Source organism: Apaloderma vittatum, unplaced genomic scaffold, assembly GCF_000703405.1.
Source record: "Apaloderma vittatum isolate BGI_N311 unplaced genomic scaffold, ASM70340v1 scaffold9324, whole genome shotgun sequence".
Taxonomy (NCBI): domain Eukaryota; kingdom Metazoa; phylum Chordata; class Aves; order Trogoniformes; family Trogonidae; genus Apaloderma; species Apaloderma vittatum.
Window position 1 is genome coordinate 1,811 of NW_009710949.1, and position 21,327 is coordinate 23,137.

At 42.6% G+C, this 21,327-nt stretch overlaps 1 protein-coding gene across 1 annotated transcript in view; it reads right to left on the minus strand.

Annotated features, from left to right (window-relative positions):
* Window positions 1-1,151: 1,151 nt before the first annotated feature.
* Window positions 1,152-21,327, minus strand: part of LOC104272465 (DNA repair protein RAD51 homolog 2-like) — a gene marked incomplete at both ends in the record, with an annotated part of 210,936 nt that continues 190,760 nt past the window's right edge. Inside the window, one exon of the mRNA XM_009867466.1 lies at window positions 1,152-1,270. Coding sequence (XP_009865768.1) covers window positions 1,152-1,270 — 119 coding nt within the window. The remainder of the gene's footprint in view (window positions 1,271-21,327) is intronic.

The window sequence follows — 21,327 nt, forward strand, 5'->3', positions numbered from 1 at the left end:
TCTTCCACCTGTGTCTGACACACTTAACCTGCTGCTGCGAGATCAGAGGACTATTGCTGCTTCACAGCGCCCACTACTCACAGGAACAGAAGTACCATCATTATGATTTTACTTCTAAAAAGCAGAATAAAATAGGATGGCTTCCTCTCCTCTGACTCTAAAGACTGCAGCCTAAAAGTGAGAAATCTCATGTTGTGGCAGTAAAACCAGGAGCGAGCACCCATCTGAACACACATAATGCTACAGGAGTAAGTTGGTACAATTTTCATGTAGCAATTTTTCTGACAGCTCTCTAACGGGCAGAAGATCAATAACATTGAGAGTCTCAGCCTTTGCAAAGAGTTACATCAACGCAAAACCAGAAGAGACAAAGCCAAAAGATTATAACCGCAGATATCCCAAGGAACAGATGAAATCATGGGTTATGATGTTTTTAAAACCAATCAAAAAAAGTTATTCTCTCAATCAAACCCCAAATGTCTTGCCTCCAAATTCTTCACAGTTGTTTTTTTTTAAAATGAAGAGGTGAAGATTGCAGTCAAAAATGCTACTATATTTCATTCAAAAGCATGAAGTCTCTTAGTGAACAGCGTAAGCATTCTCCTTTGTGCAGGCAGCCTTCTGAAAAATTAGTGCTCATACTTACTGCTCAAAGTTAAGCTTGCTGGTGCAGACAGCAAACTTCCACTTGCAAGTAGCAGCTGCAGAAGGTAAGAGTGTTCCCTGGCCTAACAGTCACAGGCACAGAGTGAAAAGGATGACAGCAACACAGTCACGGTGTGTAAGCACTAGCCTCCTACTCCTTCCCCAAAACCCCTGCACAGGAAAGCACTTTAAGGATTACCTTTCCTCTCTGCAACACGAAATGCAAGAAAAGCTCAAGGAACTCATATGCCCGTGCCAACAAGCCAACGCTAGGTCCTGTGACTCAGTGAAGCCCGTCCTAACACAGGGAGGCACTGGAGGACTGGCCATTCCTGGAAAGCAAAGGACACTGACTGCACCCCACCCCAAATAATCAATTGGCTGTACAGTGCCAGGGTCTCAATGCATGTGGCAAAACCACAGAGGCCAAAGGACACAGTCAGCCCATCTGACTGAGCAGTGCTGACGTAGCTTTATTTAAATTCTCTTCATTGTTAAGTTCTCACCTGTCTTGTCGGCAAATCATGATATTGTAGTATGAGCCTGGTGTTGACGCTGTGACTCCACGTGTTGCCAAGGGCTGCCGTCACACGACCAGATTCCCCCTTCCCACTTCCAGAAGCTCCTGAAGATAAACATAGAAGAAACTGCATCAGGACTGCACCACAGAGAAGGGTTCAGCACGGAAACTAATCAGTCACCTCAGATGATTCCCTAAGCTTGGTAATGACAACTGGTACTTATAGAAGGCACTATCAAATAAATTTCCTACTCTTCTGATTTATTTACACAACTTCAGTGTGAGTTCTGCATCTCACCCTCTGATACCTAGACAACGTGCCAAGAATTAGAGATATGTTGCAAAGTAAGGCCTCTCTTCATGGAGAGACTGGTGCATTTTCTAAGTATCTCGAGGTGCACCATCCATGGGGCACACTCGTCTTTTCTATCCCCAAGTAAACCAGCTTTCTCTGGGCACAGAGGAGAGGGAAGCAAGCCAGCAGAGTGACAGCACATAATGACATAACAAAAAGAGAAGCTAAAGGAGCAGAATGCGGTACTGCGACACCCCAACCTAAAAATCAGAATACTGCTTCATGCCGTCAGGCATTGTACACATTTTCTAAGATTTGCAAAGAATGGATCTCCATAGCTGTAAGCGCCATCCTGTTGTCTCTGAAATCATACGAACTTTATGTAACCTTGAAGGAAAATGCACTTTATTGCAATCAGCAATGATAGCATAAAGAAGTGTTTCCAGTAATGCCACACGATCCATGTGTTTCGAGCTTTCTTGTGTTGAAGCCAGAGACCGCCTGACACACATACATACACATGTGCAAGCAGGTAAATGCCCAAGACCTACATCTTTGCTTACCACAAGCTCTGTGTAAGATGAATAGACAGGTGGGTGACTTGTTTGTACTTTAAATGACCCTTCAAGAACAGAGTAAGTCAGACAAACCAAAGAAATTCAGAAATAAAATCCCAGTTGTTATGTGGGTATAAATGATCATGTGCCAGCTGAAAATTGAGCTGTTTGAGGCAGACAGTCCATATCGTTATAAAGCTGTGAGTGACTGACAGAAACTTAGATTTAAAGTTGGGGAACCTCCTGTCATCTATCAGGCAAGAAACAAAATTGCTTCCCCAGGACAGTCATGAAATCCTTGTCAACCACGTCAATTAAAGTTAGACCGGACACTTACTATGCAACACAAACTTCAGAGCAGCCTTAGGTTTCTGTCAAAATGATCAGTAATGCAACACTTAATGTTGAAACTTAAATTATAAGCACTAGGTTTTGGAAGCAAAACTGGACTGAGATGACAAGTCCTCTCATGGCCCAGTGGAGCTTCTGGAAAATTTAGGTTTAAAACCCTTCATTGCTTTTACATTTGCAAGGTTATGGGTTTGGTTACTTTTTTTCCCAATGATTCAGAAGAGAAACATAATTTCTTGATTCACTAAAGCTTTTATTTTGGAAAAATATAAAGTAAAGGGTAAGCTAGATTTGGATTAAGTCTTTAAATGTCTAAGGTCTACCAAAAAAATGAGTGAAACACCTGGTTCAAGTCAATAGTTTGACAAGAGTCTGTGCTCTGTGCTTTTCTGAGTTACTTCCCACCTCATGGGAAATCACTGAGACATGGACAACACTCACTTCTCCAGAAGAACATCTGTTCTAGTCTGAAAATGGGCTACAGTTGAGTCGTCCAGCAAGGATGGCTGCTTTTCTTTTCTCAAAACAAAGATATTAATACCTTGATGAGCATCAAACTTCCACCTGAATAACTCACCACAGAAGCACCTAACTGGAAGTAGCAGTATTAGGAAAGTTATTGTGCTCCTTAGTCTAACCCATCCCTATTGGGAAGGTGGATGCGCTAGAAATAATAATTTCTCTTCATCTACGTTTTCGATTTAATTTGCCAGCTGGAGGAGAGAACAGATTCAAGTGTTAAAGCAAGGTGCTGGGGGGTCTGTATCCCATTCCCTTAAAATTACTTAAACCAAGTAACTTAATTAAGTTCATTAAGTTCTACAAACTTTTGGTTTTGGGCTAACACCACAAAAGTAAAATGCCATTACTGTACAGACAGGCTAAGGGAGAATAAAAGACAGCAAAGCAGCTTTAAAGTTTAGCAATTCTCTCTTTGTCATGTGGAATAAGCTACAAGTTCCTCCTGTAGCCAACATTGTCCTCTCCCACCTGCTAGAAATGGGCAGAGATCACAAAGTTCAAGTGAGGCAGCTCAACGTGAGTTCTGGTGGGCGTGGAGATGTTCCCCTCACCGCTGGGGTAACTGCACCCCTGTATGCAGCTGGAAGTCACTGCTCCACGTCCCCCAGAAGAAACTCACCCACCACTTCCTGGGGGCGTCTGACTACAGACAAAAGCCCAGACATTCCAGAAGTAGCTACCGTTGGCATAAACCAGCCGCAAACTTCACTCGCATCCAACTTCACTCAAATTACGTATCTCTACTATTAGCTAACAGAATAAGCAACATCTTGCTGCTGCAATCCTGCCAGGCATTTCAGTGGTTAAACGTCTGGAGCCTGCTGATATTGCAGAGATATCACTCCCCAGCAGTTCTTAATTCTGCATTCCTTCCCAGCCTAAAACCTGTCCCAAAGAGAACAGAAGTGCTGGAGGTGTAAGGCTTGTGGCAGAATCAACAAGCTAATTGCTGTCATTTATTTTATTTTATTATGCAGGAGAAAGCCCACTGTACCACACCGTGTCAGCCCCCGTCTGAAGAGGGCTGTTGGTGTGACCCACTTGCAGGCAAATCCTCTTCTATGAAGTTCTTCAAATTTATGACTCTGGTGCAAAGCGCTTAGTATGCCTGGAGCAAATTTACAGCAAAGACTTTTTACAGGGTGGAAAGGAATGCCTCACAGGAAAGGTTTCCTTTTTATGAGGGATCCTCCTGCAGGCTGATGCATAAGGCAGGCTGAGGCAAACCAAAAAGAAGTGAAGAAAACTGAGGGGGAAGCAGTGCCAGCTTTGCAAAGAAGTTCAAGGGCAGTGACAGCACGTGCTTCATTCCTTTTCCTTGTTCTAAACACAAAAAGATAGTAAATGTCCCAGAGGAAGGAAAGAGGATATGTTAAGAAAACAGATTTCTATTCAAGCATGGCCTTACAAAAACCTTGGAGTTATCTTTTCTGTTATTTCAACCACTGCTTAGTCATTAATGAACTGGACAAAGGAAGTGCATAAATAACACTGTTAAAAGAGAGTGATATTTTTCAGCACACATTGCCTTCTTCTTCCAAACCCTGACATATTCATACTTAGAAATGGGAATGTCAGACCAACCTTGGCCCAAGAAGAAAACAGGCTCATAAGGGACTTTGGTCTCTGCTCAGAGGTCCCCAAACTGTCCAACCTGAACCACTCCAGAGTGGTATGGGGCAGCTCTCAGCTGTGACATGAAGGCACTTCTCTATGCTGTGGGGTGGATACTTCCACAGGGTGCTGACAGGCAGCAGTTCCCATCTGTCCAGCCCGCTCAGAGCACAGCTCTCACTTCAGTAGCTGCTGGCGTGATGGTTTCTGCTCAGGACACAAGGGACTAGGGAGACTAAGAAAACAGGGCTGACAGACAGAGGAGAAAGTGGCAGATCTCTCTTCATGGATGCAGTATGTGGGAAAAGGGAGTGGGTGTCCAGAAACACAGAGATGCGATTCTAGCATGGGGAGGTGAAGGTGCATGCTAGAAGGGTGGGAGAAGACCTCTGAACCCCCTGCTTCGTACATTGAAATCTAGCTCAGGTAAAATGAAGTGGTGATTTCAATTCCTGTAAGCACTCCTTCCTTCCCCACACAAAAAGAATCAGCATTAAACTGATCTTCAAAGGGCACATCAGCAGACAGGCCAAGGACTGCATGAGGTGCCTCTGCTACCATCTGCTGAGAAACTGAGCTCTGGAGGGCCCCAGCAGAGACACCAGCAGAGTCTGTACCTGTTCTGGATGGCGAGAACAAAGGAGGAAATGGCTGCTTCACTCTCGCTAAACAGCTGCCACAAGTGAAAATAAAGCTCCTTGTGGTCCAAGTCAAATGCAAAGTAAATGCCTCTCCACAACCAGGGGAAAAACAAACCAGAGGAGAAAGGGTGATTCTCCAACTGAAGCCCATAAAGCTGCTTCACAGAAGAGGCTCACAGCGTTCTCCACTGTCCTGGAAGGAGCTGTCGGTAGCGTGAGGCAACAACACTTGGCCTTACACACAAGGACTAGATTGATTTTGTTTCTCCCTATCACTGCAATTAAAACAAACCTTCCGTAAGTACCCTCCTTATCACTGACATGAATGCCACACACAGGCAGGACAGGCAAAGTCAGTTTATTCCACGCTCCTTTTCTCATTGAAAAACAGGAATATAAAGCTATGCAGCTCAGTACCCATTCTGGGATTATTCTGTTATGTCCAACCAGAGAATTACAACTATAGACATGGTCTCAAAGACCTCGTCCTTTACATATAAGGAGGTACTATTTTAAAGACTAAATCCTCAGGTAATCAAGTCCTAACTGTTGCAAATATGGTTGAAGGGGATTCAATAATAAAGGAACTTCAGTTTCATTAGCGTCTCAACCTATGGGAATTAGGACAACTAGACTAGCATCTTGAATGAAATAAAATAGACCCCTTAAACCAGTATTTCTGAGTGCAAAAAGTCCTTGCAGGCAGAGCGTGATTAAAAAAATAACCTGTTCCTTTTTGGTATAACTGCATAGAGCAACCAATTCTATCCTTTCTACATTCTCATACAGGTTTTTGCCTTTCCAGACAAAAGAGTCATTGTCTAGTAGGCTCATCCCCACCACTGAGCTCCCTATGCAACCTCTATCAATTTAGTAATTCAAAAATCTTTTCTTATCAAATGCAAAAAAAAGGGATCAATGCACAAAATTATGGTAAAATAACCGAAAAGCAATTCGTCCTCAAATCTTTCAAATCTTAACATCATATCTGGACAAAAGCTTCAAAAGTACAGAGAAAATATTTATAAAGAACTATACTACTGAGCTCAACAGAAACGGCACACCATGCAGTAAGAATGAAAGTACTTTCCCTCTTGCTCAGGCTGTGCAGCTTTCTGGTTCACTGGCAGAGCTCATAAAGATCACAGCTCTTCACCTGCATTGCATTTAGTCGGTGCTTTTGGTCCAGATGTCTAACAACGACACCAAAAGGGAGAGAAAGAGAGAATAAAAAAACCCCCCAAAACACCTCACCCCCCCAATCTATTTTTCCATCTTCACCTACTCAGAAAGTACAAGTATAAAAATATCCAATGGTGGAAAAACCCATCACACAGCAAAAAACAACCCACAGGACAAACTCATCAGTGAAATAACTAACCACAGCGCACTTCAACCTCCCACGTGCTGACTTGTGCCATTTTCAGCCCTTCTTCGCAGCTTTTTTTTGAGCCAAACTAGGACTCTGATACTCTCACCCTACAGCAGCGGCCGTCTCACTCTCCACACTGGTCAGCCAAGGTATGTCTCTAACTCTTCCTGTCATGCAGTCTACCTTGACAAAACTAACAGAAAATGAGTGGGGATGAAAATCACGTCCTTTAAAGCCAGCTACTTAGACTGCCCTTTGATATCATCTGCTTGACACAAAGCACAGACCAGAACGCGTGCATACATACACGCAGGTAATTACCAGACACAAGTCACTGATTTGTACAAACAGACCCTAAAGCAAATGCTGCTCCCCACTCCAATGATGCAGATCTGTTTCAGGTAATGGGTTATGCAGGCATGTAAACAGCAGAGACTGGTTCATCTTAGGAGAAAAATCAAAACTTACTTCCTAGAGCCCAGTACTGCCTTCTTGCAGCCTTTTATTGTTTAGGATATATGGCAGGAAAATCGGTTGCTGCTGTTAAGAAGCTTGGCCACAAAACTAGCCATGTGCAAATTCTAACTTTTAAAGTGCTTGTTCTCCTCCTTTTATTAAGAAAGGAAATCCGGTAATTTTGGTCCTCAAAATAACCTAGTTCTAAATCTATGCACCCCGCCCCCCCAGTTATTCCAGCTTACTTCAAATTTTAATTAAAAATAAGTAAAAATATTTTATCTGGAAGCTGGAATTGTTTAGTAATCAATTATGTGTATTTTAGCTTTTTAAAAAGAGTATAGTCACCAAAATATACTTAGCAAACAAAACAATTAAGTGCAAACCCTTACTAATCCCCAGTTAAAAAAAAGTTTCAATGGAAATTTTTTTGACTCCCCCTAGTTTGTAGTTATGCTACTGCTGTGGCACTGAAGTGCCTGCTAGAGATGACATGAAAAGACTGTTCCGACTCAGTTGTCATCATCAAGAGACCGAAAATTGTCACTTACAGGCTCCAGCTGCAAAGTTCCGATGGAGACAGTTCTGAATGTGACAGAAAGGGAACAAGCTCACTTCTCATTTTGGATGACACGGTTTATTTATCTTACATGCCTCAAAAGGGTGAGTTTTGCCACTTTTATGTTTATCATTATATTTATGTGTATCTGTGTACACGTTCTGGGTGATTTTTACAGCGTTAATCTGTTATTAGATCAAGGATAAGGTCCTTTTTGCTGTCTTTTTTCCAGTCATTCATTATTTCTATTGTGACAACTCCTAAAGCTCTCATCTGCAATATGCAAACCACTATACAAACAGAGAACAAAAAGATAGTTCCTGACCTGAAGACCTTCTTTTCATGAGAACTGCAGTTTAAGAGTCACTTAACTGCTGCTGATTATTCCCCACTTACAAGGAATCTTCCCGACAGAAAGAGGGAAAATAAACCAAAACATGTGACAGGCCAGCAAATCTGTATATAAACAAGGACCTTCAGTATTCTCCATGAAAACATCAGAAGTTTTTGCAAATAAGTAATATTAACCATTATTCTACGCCCAAAAAAATCAGCTTGGACCTCTACCCAGGCCAAGACATAGGAACGATCCTCCAGAGAACTGGAGAGGTGCTGTCTTGGTTTTAATCCCACACCAGCGAGCCCACTGTTACCAGCGTGTTTTGCACCAGAGATCTCATTCCCTGACACCAGTGTAGATACTGGTCTGAGGAATAAAGAGACAGGCAGGGAGAGAAGCACACAGATGCTAGTACTGAGACTCCTCTCTGCTGACCTAAAAAAAGAACTGACTTTAAGAAACGAGAAAATCCAGCTGGTCTGATTTCTTGCCAGGCAATCTACCAGCCACGACCAAAATGGTCAGGTCTTGGGAGATGTGTGGAAGTGGGAAGACAGCTGGTGGTTACAGCACCTGAAACAGGGGCCAGATCAGGGAATTGTGCAGTCGAGAACCTTGAGGAACAGATATTTTCTTTTCACCATTGTAAATCTTCTGGAGCCTGTGGCCTGACAACACACCACAAAGTGACGACCTTCCGGCACTCTACCGCTGCTGCATCGCTAGTGCGAACCATCGCACGAGTGGTGCTTTGGTGGGAGGGGTGATGAAGACCAAGTAGAAGACAGTGGTTAAGTCAATTCCTTTCTGTAACCAAGGATGAATTCTCTACCCTCAGCTCACCCTCCTTCCCTTTCTAAGGGCACTTTTTGAGAAACTCCCTCATTTCAAAAATCTTGGTTTGTGCTAATTTAAACTACTCTCTTAGTATCCAGAGTTCTTTCCCACATTGTTCACCACTAAAACTTAAAGCAGCTTCTTCCATCTAAGCTCTCCTATGCAGTCACTTCCTGTCTCTCAGAGATCAGAAAATAAAATCTCAAAACCATGACCTAAGGGGGGTAAAAAATCCCCAAACAACCCAGCTCTGGAATTTTGCCTGCCTGCACACATAAAGGATGCATAGGTTGAAAAACAAAGCTTGCCCAATCACAGCATCTGGCAATGCTAGGGCCCTGTGAACCAGAAAATGCTTTTAATTATCACCTCACCAATCACACTACAAGTTATTACTGTATTTTTTTTCGTTAAGTTCCCCCAGAGAATTAAACAGATCACGATATTAATCAGAAGGCGTGTGTGTGTGGGGGGGTGAATGCTAGAATTACACATGTGTAGGTCCCTTAAGGCTTGAATAAAGAACTGAGATTTAGAATCCTGCTGTCAGAGCAACTGAAGCCTTGCATGCTGCAAGCCTCGGCCCTCTGACCCACACAGCCACAGCATTATCATATCTGATTTTCCCAGGATGGTTAACCTCAGCTGCTAAACTTCATCAGGCTCTGCTAGTGTTTACCCATCATCTGGATTTGCCACTTACGAACTTTCCAGGCTAGAACCAAAGGAGCCACCTGTCACACTCCTCCTTGAAAGGGACAAAAAATCCCACCTTCCAGCATAACTGCCTGAAGTCTGGAAACCTAAAGGGCTGAATCCCAGAAAGGCAGAACAAAACCTAATACATCTCGGGGGGAGGAGAGGGAGATGAAAAGTCTGAAACTGCAGTTTCAGAACGGAGCTCCCAGCTGTACGGTCGTGTTAGGATGCTGCGGTTCAAGACACAGACTGTACTCCTATAGTCTACGTTTTTGTCCATAAGATACATTCTGATAAAAACCCAGTGGCTTTGCAGCTTAGCTCTCCTACCCACAAAACTGACATGGTGCAGGAGAAAGCACCAGCACAAGGGAGGAGCCGGTCTGCAAATGAACCTTAAACTACATTTGAGAGTCGGGGCGCGGAAGCGTGATGGAGGTAGGAGGGAGAGAGTCGAGTGTCTGTCACACGCTGAGTTCCCCATCGAAGCGGCCAATAAAACACCAATTAGTGCTAACACACCCGTGGTGCTTCCACCATGGCTGTCCATTTCCCAGGGAGCAGACCAACGGTGTGCCTACACGGCAGATGGAAAAGGACAGTAGGTTTATGCAAGCTAATTTTAATTCAGCACTAAGGTCTGCCTTGGTAAATATATTCTGCTAAGCCACAGAAAGCTTTAGAATCATAGAATCATAAAAGTTGGAAAAGACCTCTAACACCATCTAGTCCAACTGTCAACCCAATGCTACCATGACCACTGAACTACATCCTGGAGCACCATGTCTACACATTTTTTTAACATCTCCAGGGATAGTGACTCCTTTTGTGCTGCTACAGATGGATCACTGCCACCACCTGAGCTTGCTCAATTAACACTAGCACTGACATCCAGCCCACACTGTGGTGGACCTTTCTTAGTAATATTCAGCACAAAAACCCTTAGCGAATGACAGTTTCTGATCACAGCCTAGCTACATGGACATGAACTACTGAATTAACTTATCTGTCCTTTTCTCTCCTGAGCACAGGAGTGTTTCAGTAGTGGTCTTTCCGGATCATTTTCAAGTTTAGTGAGTGACCATTTCTTGATACAGAAGGTTGAAACATGCAATAATTAATAGTCCAGGGTGGGGCTGTTAATCACAAGGACTACGTTTAATAATCAGTCTTAAATTGTCCTTCAAGTTGAGACTTTTTTTGGTATGAAAACTGAGCAAACTGCTTTGCTTTGCATGATAGCCATTGTCTTTTCTTTGAAAATTTAGACTTCAGTGTTTTTAACACTGGTCTCATAGATTACAGCTACAATAATTCCCTATAGCTGTAAATAAAAGCAACAAGCTTAGAGCTGTAAAGCCTGGATCACGAGCCAGAGTTATCAAAATCGAAATTCCAGGACAAAATAATTCACTTTCAGCCTGCAACATGGAAGTAGAGGTGAGCCAAACACTTGGGGGGCTAAAGATGACTGTTCACAAATTACAGCTGTTCACATCTGGAGTTTAGATTTAGTTGATCCCTTAATACTATCCATCACAAAAATTAAACCAAAAGAATGTTTTGGTTGTACAATTAGGAACATAGAAGTTAGGAAACATTAAATGTAAAAAACAATGCTATGTGTGACTTTAACTCTGTCTATCAAATGTAGAACGAGGGGACTCAGTTGTTTCTCACAACGAATATCGTCGGGGTTGACTGTGGTATTTCTTAACTGGTATTTAACCACAAGCCTTCATTTGCCCATATAGGTCTCACTGACTGCATCGATTTCTCAGCGCAGAGGGGCCCGTGACACGAGCTGAAGGATGCAGCCTCTTCTCAGGCTTAGTGCCTTTTGGGCTGGCCTGGCCCAAGCACATACACCTGGCGGATGCAGCTGAGTGCTTGGAGTCCCTTCAAAACCACAGCTTGGAGTACCTTCCCAACATATGTTGACTGGGTGCTTTCACATCTTGCTAAATTGCACAGCCAATATACCTACGTATATAAAATGTCCTCCCTCACATTGTAAGATGAATGACAAGATATTTTAGCACATGCAGACACCACAGTGGCTCATTGTTCAGCACTAACTCTCAAAGTTGAAAATACATACGTGTTTATGTACTTAGGCACACACACACACACAGAGGCAGTATAAAACACCAAGGATGTTAAAATGACCGAGGAAGACAGGGGTCTGGCTTCACTCTCTGACTGACAGAGACCTTCCAGGAGGTTCTCAGCAAGTCAGTCCCCCTCTTCATGGTGCAGCCGCCTATGCTGGAGCAGAGAAGGTCTATGCTTTTTTCTTCATCCCATTCTCAAAAAGGAATGACTCGCTTTATCTGAAACTAAGCAAATAAATTCAATTTTGGACAACAACCAAGACTGGAAAATTTCATCCTGATAAGCTTTCCTGACTGAAGACAGAGGGCTAGAAGGGAAACAGTTATACAGCCTTAACTATAGGAGGTTCCTTCCATTCCTGTTATAATGCAAAATATTCCAAGATATGCCAAGTTTTCACTGTAGTCTGCATCACGCAGTGACAGGACACCGAAGCGCTCTGTGGAGAGCAATGCATAAATCCAAAATGATCTTTTGACTGCAGTGATTCTTGTCTCCTGAGATGTGTTACATTTCTTAATGTCAGCGAAAAATAAAAAAATCACAAAATATCACTTCTAAATCCTTGGACTACAAAATGGTTGAATCCTCTAGAGGCCAGCTAGGGCCAGAAACATCTTTTTTTTCCCTTTTTCCCAGATTTTGGGGGGGCAGGAGGCAGGGCAAGGGGACGGGAGAGAGAGCAAAGAGTGGTTGGTTTCAAATAGCAACATTGTCCAAAAGGGTGAAAGGGAACAGATGGCCATGGAGAATGCAGCCTCAAAGCCCTAAAGAAAAGGGCTATTTTGACAGATCTTGCTGTTTCCTATTCAAGCATGAACACTCTGGCATGGAGAGTTAAGACGATACAAGGAACAACCTCTGTTCCCAGCAACTGACTATGGGCAACTGGCCTCTGAAGCTCTCTGAGAAAAACAACATGAGACAGACAGACAAACAGATATGGCAGCGAGCCCAGAGCTCAGCCACTGGGGGAGAGCCAGTGGGGGGGGGGGGGCAGAAAAAAAAGAAAGAAAACACCCCAGAAAGGCTAGAAACAGCTGCCTTTTCCTGGCTCCAGTGCAAAGCATTAGAAAGAGCCTGTCCAGCCTTTCTCATCTTCCTTTTCAGTGAAACTTCTTGAAGGGGTCACCCTCAAGCTGTTGGTCTTTGCCCCGAGGGGAGGTGAAAAAGAGGACAGAGCAGAGCTCGTCTGGCTCAATGAAACCAGCTTCCTTTAATCACAAAGACCTCCCTCCAGCTAACGAAGAGGAACTCTAAATGTAAAAAAGCATAATTAATGCCGGAGTTTTGCATGCAAAAAGGTTGAGATATTTGAAGTTGTGGCTCCCACAGTAAGTGTAATTTGTTTGCATGGTATACGGCAGCGAGCCATTATACACGAGGGCAGAGAGAATTGTACTCGCTGTGGGAAACACTGCTAATGTGGGTCCTGACTTTTTCTATCCTCCCAAATCAAGAGAGCGCTCCAACAGCTGTTTCATTCACCGACTTTGGGTACATACTATCAGAGAGAGATTTCAGTCTTGAAGGGCAGCAGCACACCCGTCCCCAAAATTTAGAGAGACCTAAGCCATTAGGCATAACTTAACTGTCTCCAAAGTCCATAGAGCGAGGGATGAATCTGAGTTTCTGAATGCCTCTCTCATTTATGCATCATTTTCATTTTTTTTTAGGGCAGAGCCTGATGTGCTGTTTCTCAGCCAACGCTTGCCTACAGGCTCCCTTTGCGCTGGACCAGAGCGATGGCAGTTTCATGCAACAGTTGCAGGGAGGAAGAGAGGAGGTAACTGGTATAAACATTAACTATCTTCATAATCCTTCCCTGAGGCGAGGAAGTAGCTATCATCTCAATTTTAATATCCTCCTTTAAAAAAAAAAACAAAACAGTGAAGGAATAAGATAACAAGGAATTGTGGGTGCTCACATGCCAGAACTCCAAATGAAGAAAGGCAAATGCTACATACTGATCCTATCTGCCCCTTTGTTCCCTCATCTGTGAAACATTTGTTAACTTTAATCAATAAATAGTAAATGTGTACAAAAACAGACACCAGCAACAAATCACCCTGACATCCTCAGCCTCTAAAGGAATCCAAATTATTGTTATAAAAATCTTGGTTTTCAGCCATATGTAAATGGTTTGGAGTTCTGTTTTCACAAAGGATAGCCAACGTAGTCGTCACCAGCTGTAATTTGTTAATTTGTAACTAAATAGATAGGATCTGACTAGTAGAAGCAGTCAAATGATAAATAAAATACCTTATTTTAGGCTAAATCAGATAAAATCCGTTTCCTCTCAGCCAGGAGCTTCCTGAGACAAACTGCTCAAGGCTGTATGTACTGAGGGAATCTGAAGTGTGGATTATTGGCCAAGTATTAATGAGCATCGAACTTGTTGACTTGCCTTTCTTCCCTATGTTTCCCTGAGTAAAGCCAACTCAGTTTTGCTACCCCACAGCTCTCATTCTGCTTTACTTGTAGTGCACAACCTCTCCTGTTCGTTGCCAGTTAACAAACAGGGCTCACAAACCCATTCCGTCTTCTGCGTCGCGGGACAGGTGGTCCCTCAGCATATTCCCACACATTCCAAATATTTTAAGTGTTCCGCATCTGTTGTCTAAAGCATTTTTAGTTCCCTGCAAGAACAGTAGGAGATGAAAACAAAAAGTTACATATAATGTGGTAAGTGACCTCTTATGCCACACGAGCTTTCTGTCATTTCAACAAGACGATAAATTTCAGAGAAGAGCTCAAACTTAATTCATTATACTATATAGCTATTAAAGATTCTTGCAGAGAAGATAACTTGACAATTAATTCATGACAGCTATAATAGACCAGATGATGAACCTGATGGATGTGCCTTTTTTTTTTTACTATGTGAAATTATTAAAAACTGAAGAATCAAGGTGATTTACACATTTTCTGAACATACAAAAAACTCTATCTATTTAAAAAAAAATTAAAATATCTCCCATATACATACAAACAATCTGGCTGGGATTTTTATAAATGCTTGGAGTTGGCCTACAGCAGGTAGGAAAACACTATCTGTTTTCTTTTTTTTCTGCTCTACAGAAATAAACCTGATCAAATGTACTTTAAAAACTTATGGCTGTAAGCAATTCTTCTCATTGATTAAATAGTCACTGGGGTCAAGATTTGAGGCCAGGAAATTAAAAGCTCTAACTGCATCTCAACTACTAAGCTACTCTTAGGAAGCAAAAAACAACTGCCTGGGCAGTAGCTGGGACGGGTGGTGAGGGTTTGCGTTTCTGAAAGTGTTGCGAGATGACAGCAGCTGGGAATCCAGTTTGCATCTCGCTGCAGAACGTGGCTCGTCTCTCGCTCCACTGGCACTGCAGCTCCACTGGGTGCTGGCTCATCAGGGACGGTGACAGGAGACTGTCCTGTGCTGCATGGCCAGGGGATTTCCGACAACATGATGGCATTCCTTGAGGTGTTTTGCCAGCATGACAACACATTTCATTGAGCTAGAAGAGCTGATGCATCATCATATGAGGTATCTGCAGCACAAATTGCATGATCTCCACAGCTATGCAATATAAATGAAAGCACAATCCTCTTTTTTTAAAAAAAAAATACTGTTGGTTTGGGTATTTTTTAAGTGAAAAAGAAACTTTTTATCCTGGGGTACAGAGAAATGTTACACCAGATCTCTCTGTGACAGACCCAAGACTAAGTCTCAAGGAAAATGGTGCCACTTGTGTGACTGTGTTGAAATGAAATCCTGATACAACATTCAGAAAATGTCTTAGTACTTCCCGTGGAGCCACGACTAAAACTTAGGCATTTAAGCATTCATTTGGGAAGACAGCCACCTATGTCCAGCCCTAAAACAATGCTGACTGCAAGGCATAGTACCTCGTCAGCGCATAATGGCAGCATAACGCTAGATATGAATGAGGATGTGGACATCTGCCTGAAAAACTGGATATATAGTGGAAATTACTCATGAGAGGGAGGTTTTTAACTGTCTTTTTATTAGCACAAAACTTAGTCCTCTTACCATAAAACTTCAAGAGGCCTCCAACACCCTTGTACTACAGTGAGAAGTGGACCGAGAAGAGGGAAGGAAGAGGGACAGCCATGCTAGACACCACAGCAGGAGCCTGAGAGAGGAGATCTGTGGGGTTTCACTCAACCTGCAAATCTCACCTTTCTAAAAAACTTCTGAAGCACAGATGTTGGCATGCTTAACTCTGCAAAGTAAGAGCCTGCCAAAGGCTGGAAGATCACTGAAAAATTAGAATAAAAACGATTTGCAATTATGTACAAAGATTCATTTTCCATTTTTGTCATGGAAAGAATTCCTCCAGCCAAGAGGATAACGTCAGAAGAAAATTCAGCGTGTCCAAAGGAACTCATGCAGTGAGTTTCAGTGAAATATTTGCTAACAAGGCCTTGGACTTGTGAATACGCTTTCTAAACTTTTAAACTATACTGAATTCTTCTAAGGAAAAAATAATCAAGTAAAGGTATTTGCATCGGTATTAAGAGAGAAAATACCCTTTTGGACCTTGTTCTCTCCAGAATCTAGAAAGGCCTGGACCACATTGCAGTGTGCATGTCGAGCATGTGTGTGTCAGAGGATGACCTTGCACAAACCGAAAAGCTTCAGAGGCATACACTATGCCCTCAAAATGCCCTGGTCTCTCTGCAGTCCATGCAAAAAATTAATTTGGAGGATGTCTCTAGACTGCAACTACTTCAGGTAGTCTAGCAAACACTCAGGCAGAAAGCACGTACATGCGATTACGCGACCACTGTAAATGCGGGGCTCTCTCTAGCGCCCAGCACAGGGTTTCACAGGTGAGCTCGCGCTGACCTTGGAGCAAGGGGAATTTGCCCGGCACCCATCAGTCATTTCTGAAACCTGACAGATCAACTGGGTTCCCTCACGAAGTTTGGGATGGTATCACTTTCTGACTAGGGTTTCATTAGCTCTTCCTTGTTCAAACAGTTCCACAGCAAACTCTGCTGAAAAGCCCAGTGGTGCAGGGAGCAGCAGTGGTCACTAAGCAAGGGACAGCCCTTTCCCAGAAAACTGGGGTTGATTCTATTTCTCTGCATGATGCTGCCACAGTAATGTTATTTCATAAGAGATAAAAGGAAGTATTTTTAAGTCACTGATGATCCCATAGCAACGTCAAGAGTGTTAAACTGGAATCTGAAGAGTGGGGGGAGAAGGAATTGGGCCAGGTTTGCCCCTCGGATTTGCTCTTCAGTCCTGGCAATCCCCAAAACTTGCCCAAGAATCTATATGAGAAAATATCCAAGCTGTACAAACGTATTTCAGAACATCACACAGCGTATTACTTGCAATACTACGTGTTTTTAAAACTTCAGTTTCTGGAGTCAGATTATGGGAAAAACCCCATGGTTTCCAATGCAGCCTCCTCTCTCCCGCACCCAGCATATACCCATCTCTCTCTCTCACAAGCTTGAGAGTGGCTGGAAAACGGTCATGACTGCATCCCCAAAGTTTAGGAGTCAAGAGGCAAATAAAAAGGACTCCCACATATGTATCTCTTTTTCTGAGCCTAATGTGGAAGACTAATCCTAATACTCAAGTCTGGCAATATTAATGCAGTTATAGCAACCTCAGGTACTTGATTTGTCAAAATTATTTTGCTATTTCAATTTAAAATGTAGGACATAAATACTGCATGAATTATCATTTGATTATAACTAGTCATCTATTATATACTAGTCATCATCTGATTATAACTAGTTATATGTATTTCAAACCTGTCTAGCTGCAGCACAACAAATGCACAAATTCTCTTTATCTGCAATGAATTCCTGTAAATCTTGTGTTTTCTGTATGCTTTAGCTGAGAACAGGTAAGGCTGCCATTAACTCCAGGCAGAGCACTCCCTGCTTGTGTCTATTCCCCATGCCACGATTCCAGGACTTTTAAAAAGTATTCTTGTATTGCAGAAGTAACACAATAAACAGATGTAAAAAATAGCCAAGACATTAATTTTCCAACCTCCTGCAACTGTAGAACGAGCTGCCAATGCTCTTACAATTTTCTCTTCTATATGGTTTCTCAAAACCAAAGTCAGACATCATTCATATAGTAACTTTACCAAGTTCTTTCCTGACACCATCTGACACAAATGGCATCTACAAAAATTAAGGCTCATTTCTCCCATTTTTTTAGCATACAAGCAGATACAATTCATATAAGATGGTTTGCTCTGGGGTCTACAGTACCTTCAATCAACTTAGTTCTGAGCTCCTGCTAATTTTCAGTTCTCCATTGCCCTACAGTTCATCCTTCCAGTCTACTTCTCTCTAATTTTACAAGGACACTACAGCAGACCATGTCAAAAAGCCTTGCTAAACGGATGATTAAATCACATCATCTGCTCTGCCACATCCACCAGACGAGTGGTCGCATCATACGCAGCAATCAGACTGGTGAGGCACAATTTACCTTCGGTAAATCCAGGCTGGCTGTTTGCAATCACCCTCGTACCTCCACGTGCCTGGAAATCTTAGATGAGATCATCTGTTCTGGTGCTAACTCCAAAAGAATTCTGTGACTTTGGTGTCTTATCACAGAATGAAAGAAAAACACACCACGTATACTCCAGCTAAACTTAAAAATCTGTTTAAAATGTTTGATAGATGCTTAATTAAATGTCAGTCCCCTACCTTTAAAGCACATATAGGCAACATTTACAAGTAAAATAGCAAGCTGTAGACATAGATTTTTTGGTTATAAGTTTACTCCAAAGCTGAGAATATCATGAGGGTGTTTCAGATGACTGGGTAGGTAAAGATGAGTGTATTCAACTGACTGTCCATTCAGTCACAGGAGAAAACCACATGCTTATTCTCCTTCAGGAATCCTCTTAATGTGTTCATGGATTTGCCATGGGAACTAACTGTATAACCTTATTAATTTCTTTTTATGTGAATAGTGTACTTGAAAAAAAAATCGTTTGGAAACATAGCAAGATTGAGAGTGATGATCAGGTGTGTGAACTTCTGTGCTCTCAGGTGCTAGAAAATTGGCTCTGCATTGAGACACTAAGTACTTTTTAAACACAGGTCCAGATGTTAAGCAGACAGCTCTGATGCAAGTTCCCTTTTGCGCATCCTGCCAAAGATTTTGCAGCCTCTGAAGATATTCAGGAGCTGTGATGGGATTGAGTTTCCATGCTTAGGTTGGTTCCTGGCACCAGCAGATGCGACAAATGATGTGACAAACCACATATAATGTTTTGGTGAGGATTTAGACTCTCAGCTTATACTTAATAATATGGTCTGTAGTGCTCAGAATCTCCTCCATTTCACTAGAGGCCTCTCCTTTTAAAAAAGAGCACAGAGAGAAGACTCACAGAAGCCTAAAGCTGTAGTGATTATTTTGAATTTTCCAACCCCACATAGAAATTGGACAATGCAGGTAGTGAGCAAAACAGATTAAGTCTTCACACCATCACTCAGCATAAGACAGAGGAGAGTGACTTTTCCTAGTAAAAGGATAGTGCTCTCAGTCTAAAATGTTATTTTAAGGACTTACATACTGTCCTCTGGAGTTTCAGTGGCATTCTCATCACCCACTTCTTAGTGACAGTGTCTACAGGGCAGCAACAGGGACCTCTGAGAGATTCACTTGACTCCAGAGAGGAAGAGACAGAAGTCAGCAAGTCCTGCCACTGACAGAGCACAGTCCCCAGTATGGATGTTATCACCTCCTCAAACTCGGTGGTTTGCTCCTCCAGTTCTTTGCAGACTGAAAAAGACCGCTCTCTCCACTCGTTGCACTGCCTTTCCAGCAAACATTTATGTTCTTTGTCCTTATTTTCAAGTGGGCCACTCCAGAGGTAAACTATAGCCTCCTAAAGTTCATCTATGCAACTTCATCCTTCTTGACTTTGAGACTGCAAAATTAACCCCTGGACCTCACAGTTTCACCACCAGTTTCTAGGCCAAATGTGAAGAAGTTTTTAATGCAGGTAGCCAGTAGTGTGTCAATTTACATCAAAACCTGCCCATAGGTAGACTCCACATTGTAGAGACAGTTGTTCTTTTGAGAAAAAAAGGGAAGGAACAGTAAGTTGCAAAAGACAAATGGTATCTAAAGCGCAACTGGAAGTTGGACTGGCCCTACAACAGTGTCACACAAAGTCTTGAAAAGCTGCAACTTGGGTTAAAAAGTAGCTGTGTTCATGTAGCGAAACACAATGAAAAAGATTTGCAGAAAGTACTGTCACACCATCCTAACTTGGCAATAAATAGCACTATTTGACACAAGGGAAAAATAACACAGTTTTGCTCCCTTACTTTCACCAGGGGAATGGCTCCTTGGCTGAAAACTATGCCAGCAGCCCCTGCAAGGACTGCCTCCTAGGTCACGACATATGTGTATCTTTTCTATGTCTTGCACTGGAACTTCTGCAGATTCCGTAATACAAGTAGAGGTGAATAGCTAAGCTGCATAGCCAGTGGTCTAAAGCATGTAGCAGTTTTCCAGCATAACATAATCTCCAGAAAGTAAAGCGAGTTTAGTCACTGACCAACGATGTAACTCCAGGCATTTCTACCCTATACATAAACTTCTCCTCTCCAAAAAGTAGGGCTGCAACTTCGCTATCTAGCTTGGCATCAGTGAAGCCAACCAACTCCTGCTTCTGGAAAGCAACACTATAGGCAAGTTCATTCTGCCTGATGTGACAAAAGAGAAATACAATGGGAAGACAACTTATCCCACATAGCAAGAACAGGTAACTGCTGCTTTTCCACCTCTTTTGGAGCTGTCTATCCTACCTTAAGAATAAACTCTTAAGATTTCATTACATTATGCTTTGAAACAATTCAAGTTTCTCAACACTCAGGTCAGGAGCACGTAAAACAAATAACTTGGAGCACTATGATGGAGTACCATCCCCGTGGAATTCCATGTATGCTTCCCAAGCAGAACTTGTACGATGGTTCTGAGCCCTTGACTTTGAAAAGTAAATCAACACGGACACTGATCAAAAAGCAGAGCAATTAATATCTTAACTTCATTACCAAAAGCCAGTATGCTCAAAGATAGTATCAACTTGACATACATAAGAATGGACTAGATATCGACTAAGTAGCATAATAGTATACAAGGTTAAACAACTTGAATTTTTTCCTTGCAAAACCAACTTTGAATTTTGCCTTTACATAAGCTTTAAGAAAAGCTCTACACTGGTAGGAAGTTTCTGTAACTTAAAGGCTGACAGGTGGCCCAGCTAAACTAAACGAGAGGTTCAGAGCTAACCCCCAGCAGCACAGAGCCATCTCACAGGAGCTTACATGCAATCTCATGCATGAAGTGACAAGAAAAAGCTGAAGTCTCAAATATCCCGCAAAGATTAATTTCCCCTGTAAAACTGGATCTAGGGAAATGATAAGATATATTTATTATCTTCATGCTTTCAACCCAGAAGAAAAAGACAAAAGCATATGCATATGACACCAAGCTGGGTGCAAGTGTCATTCTGCTGGAGGGTAGGGAGGCTCTGCAGTGGGATCTAGACAGGCGGGATCGATGGACCAAGGCCAGTTACATGAGTTTCAATAAGGCCAAATGCCAGGTCCTGCACTTCGGCCACAACAGCCCCCAGCAGCACTACAGGCTTGGGGAGCAGTGGCTGGAGATCTGCCCGTCAGAGAGGGACCTGGCGGGGTTGATGGCCAGTGGCTGGACATGAGCCAGCAGGGGGGCCCAGGGGCGGCCAAGAAAGCCAACGGCATCCTGGCCTGGATCAGGCCAGCAGGACTAGGGCAGTG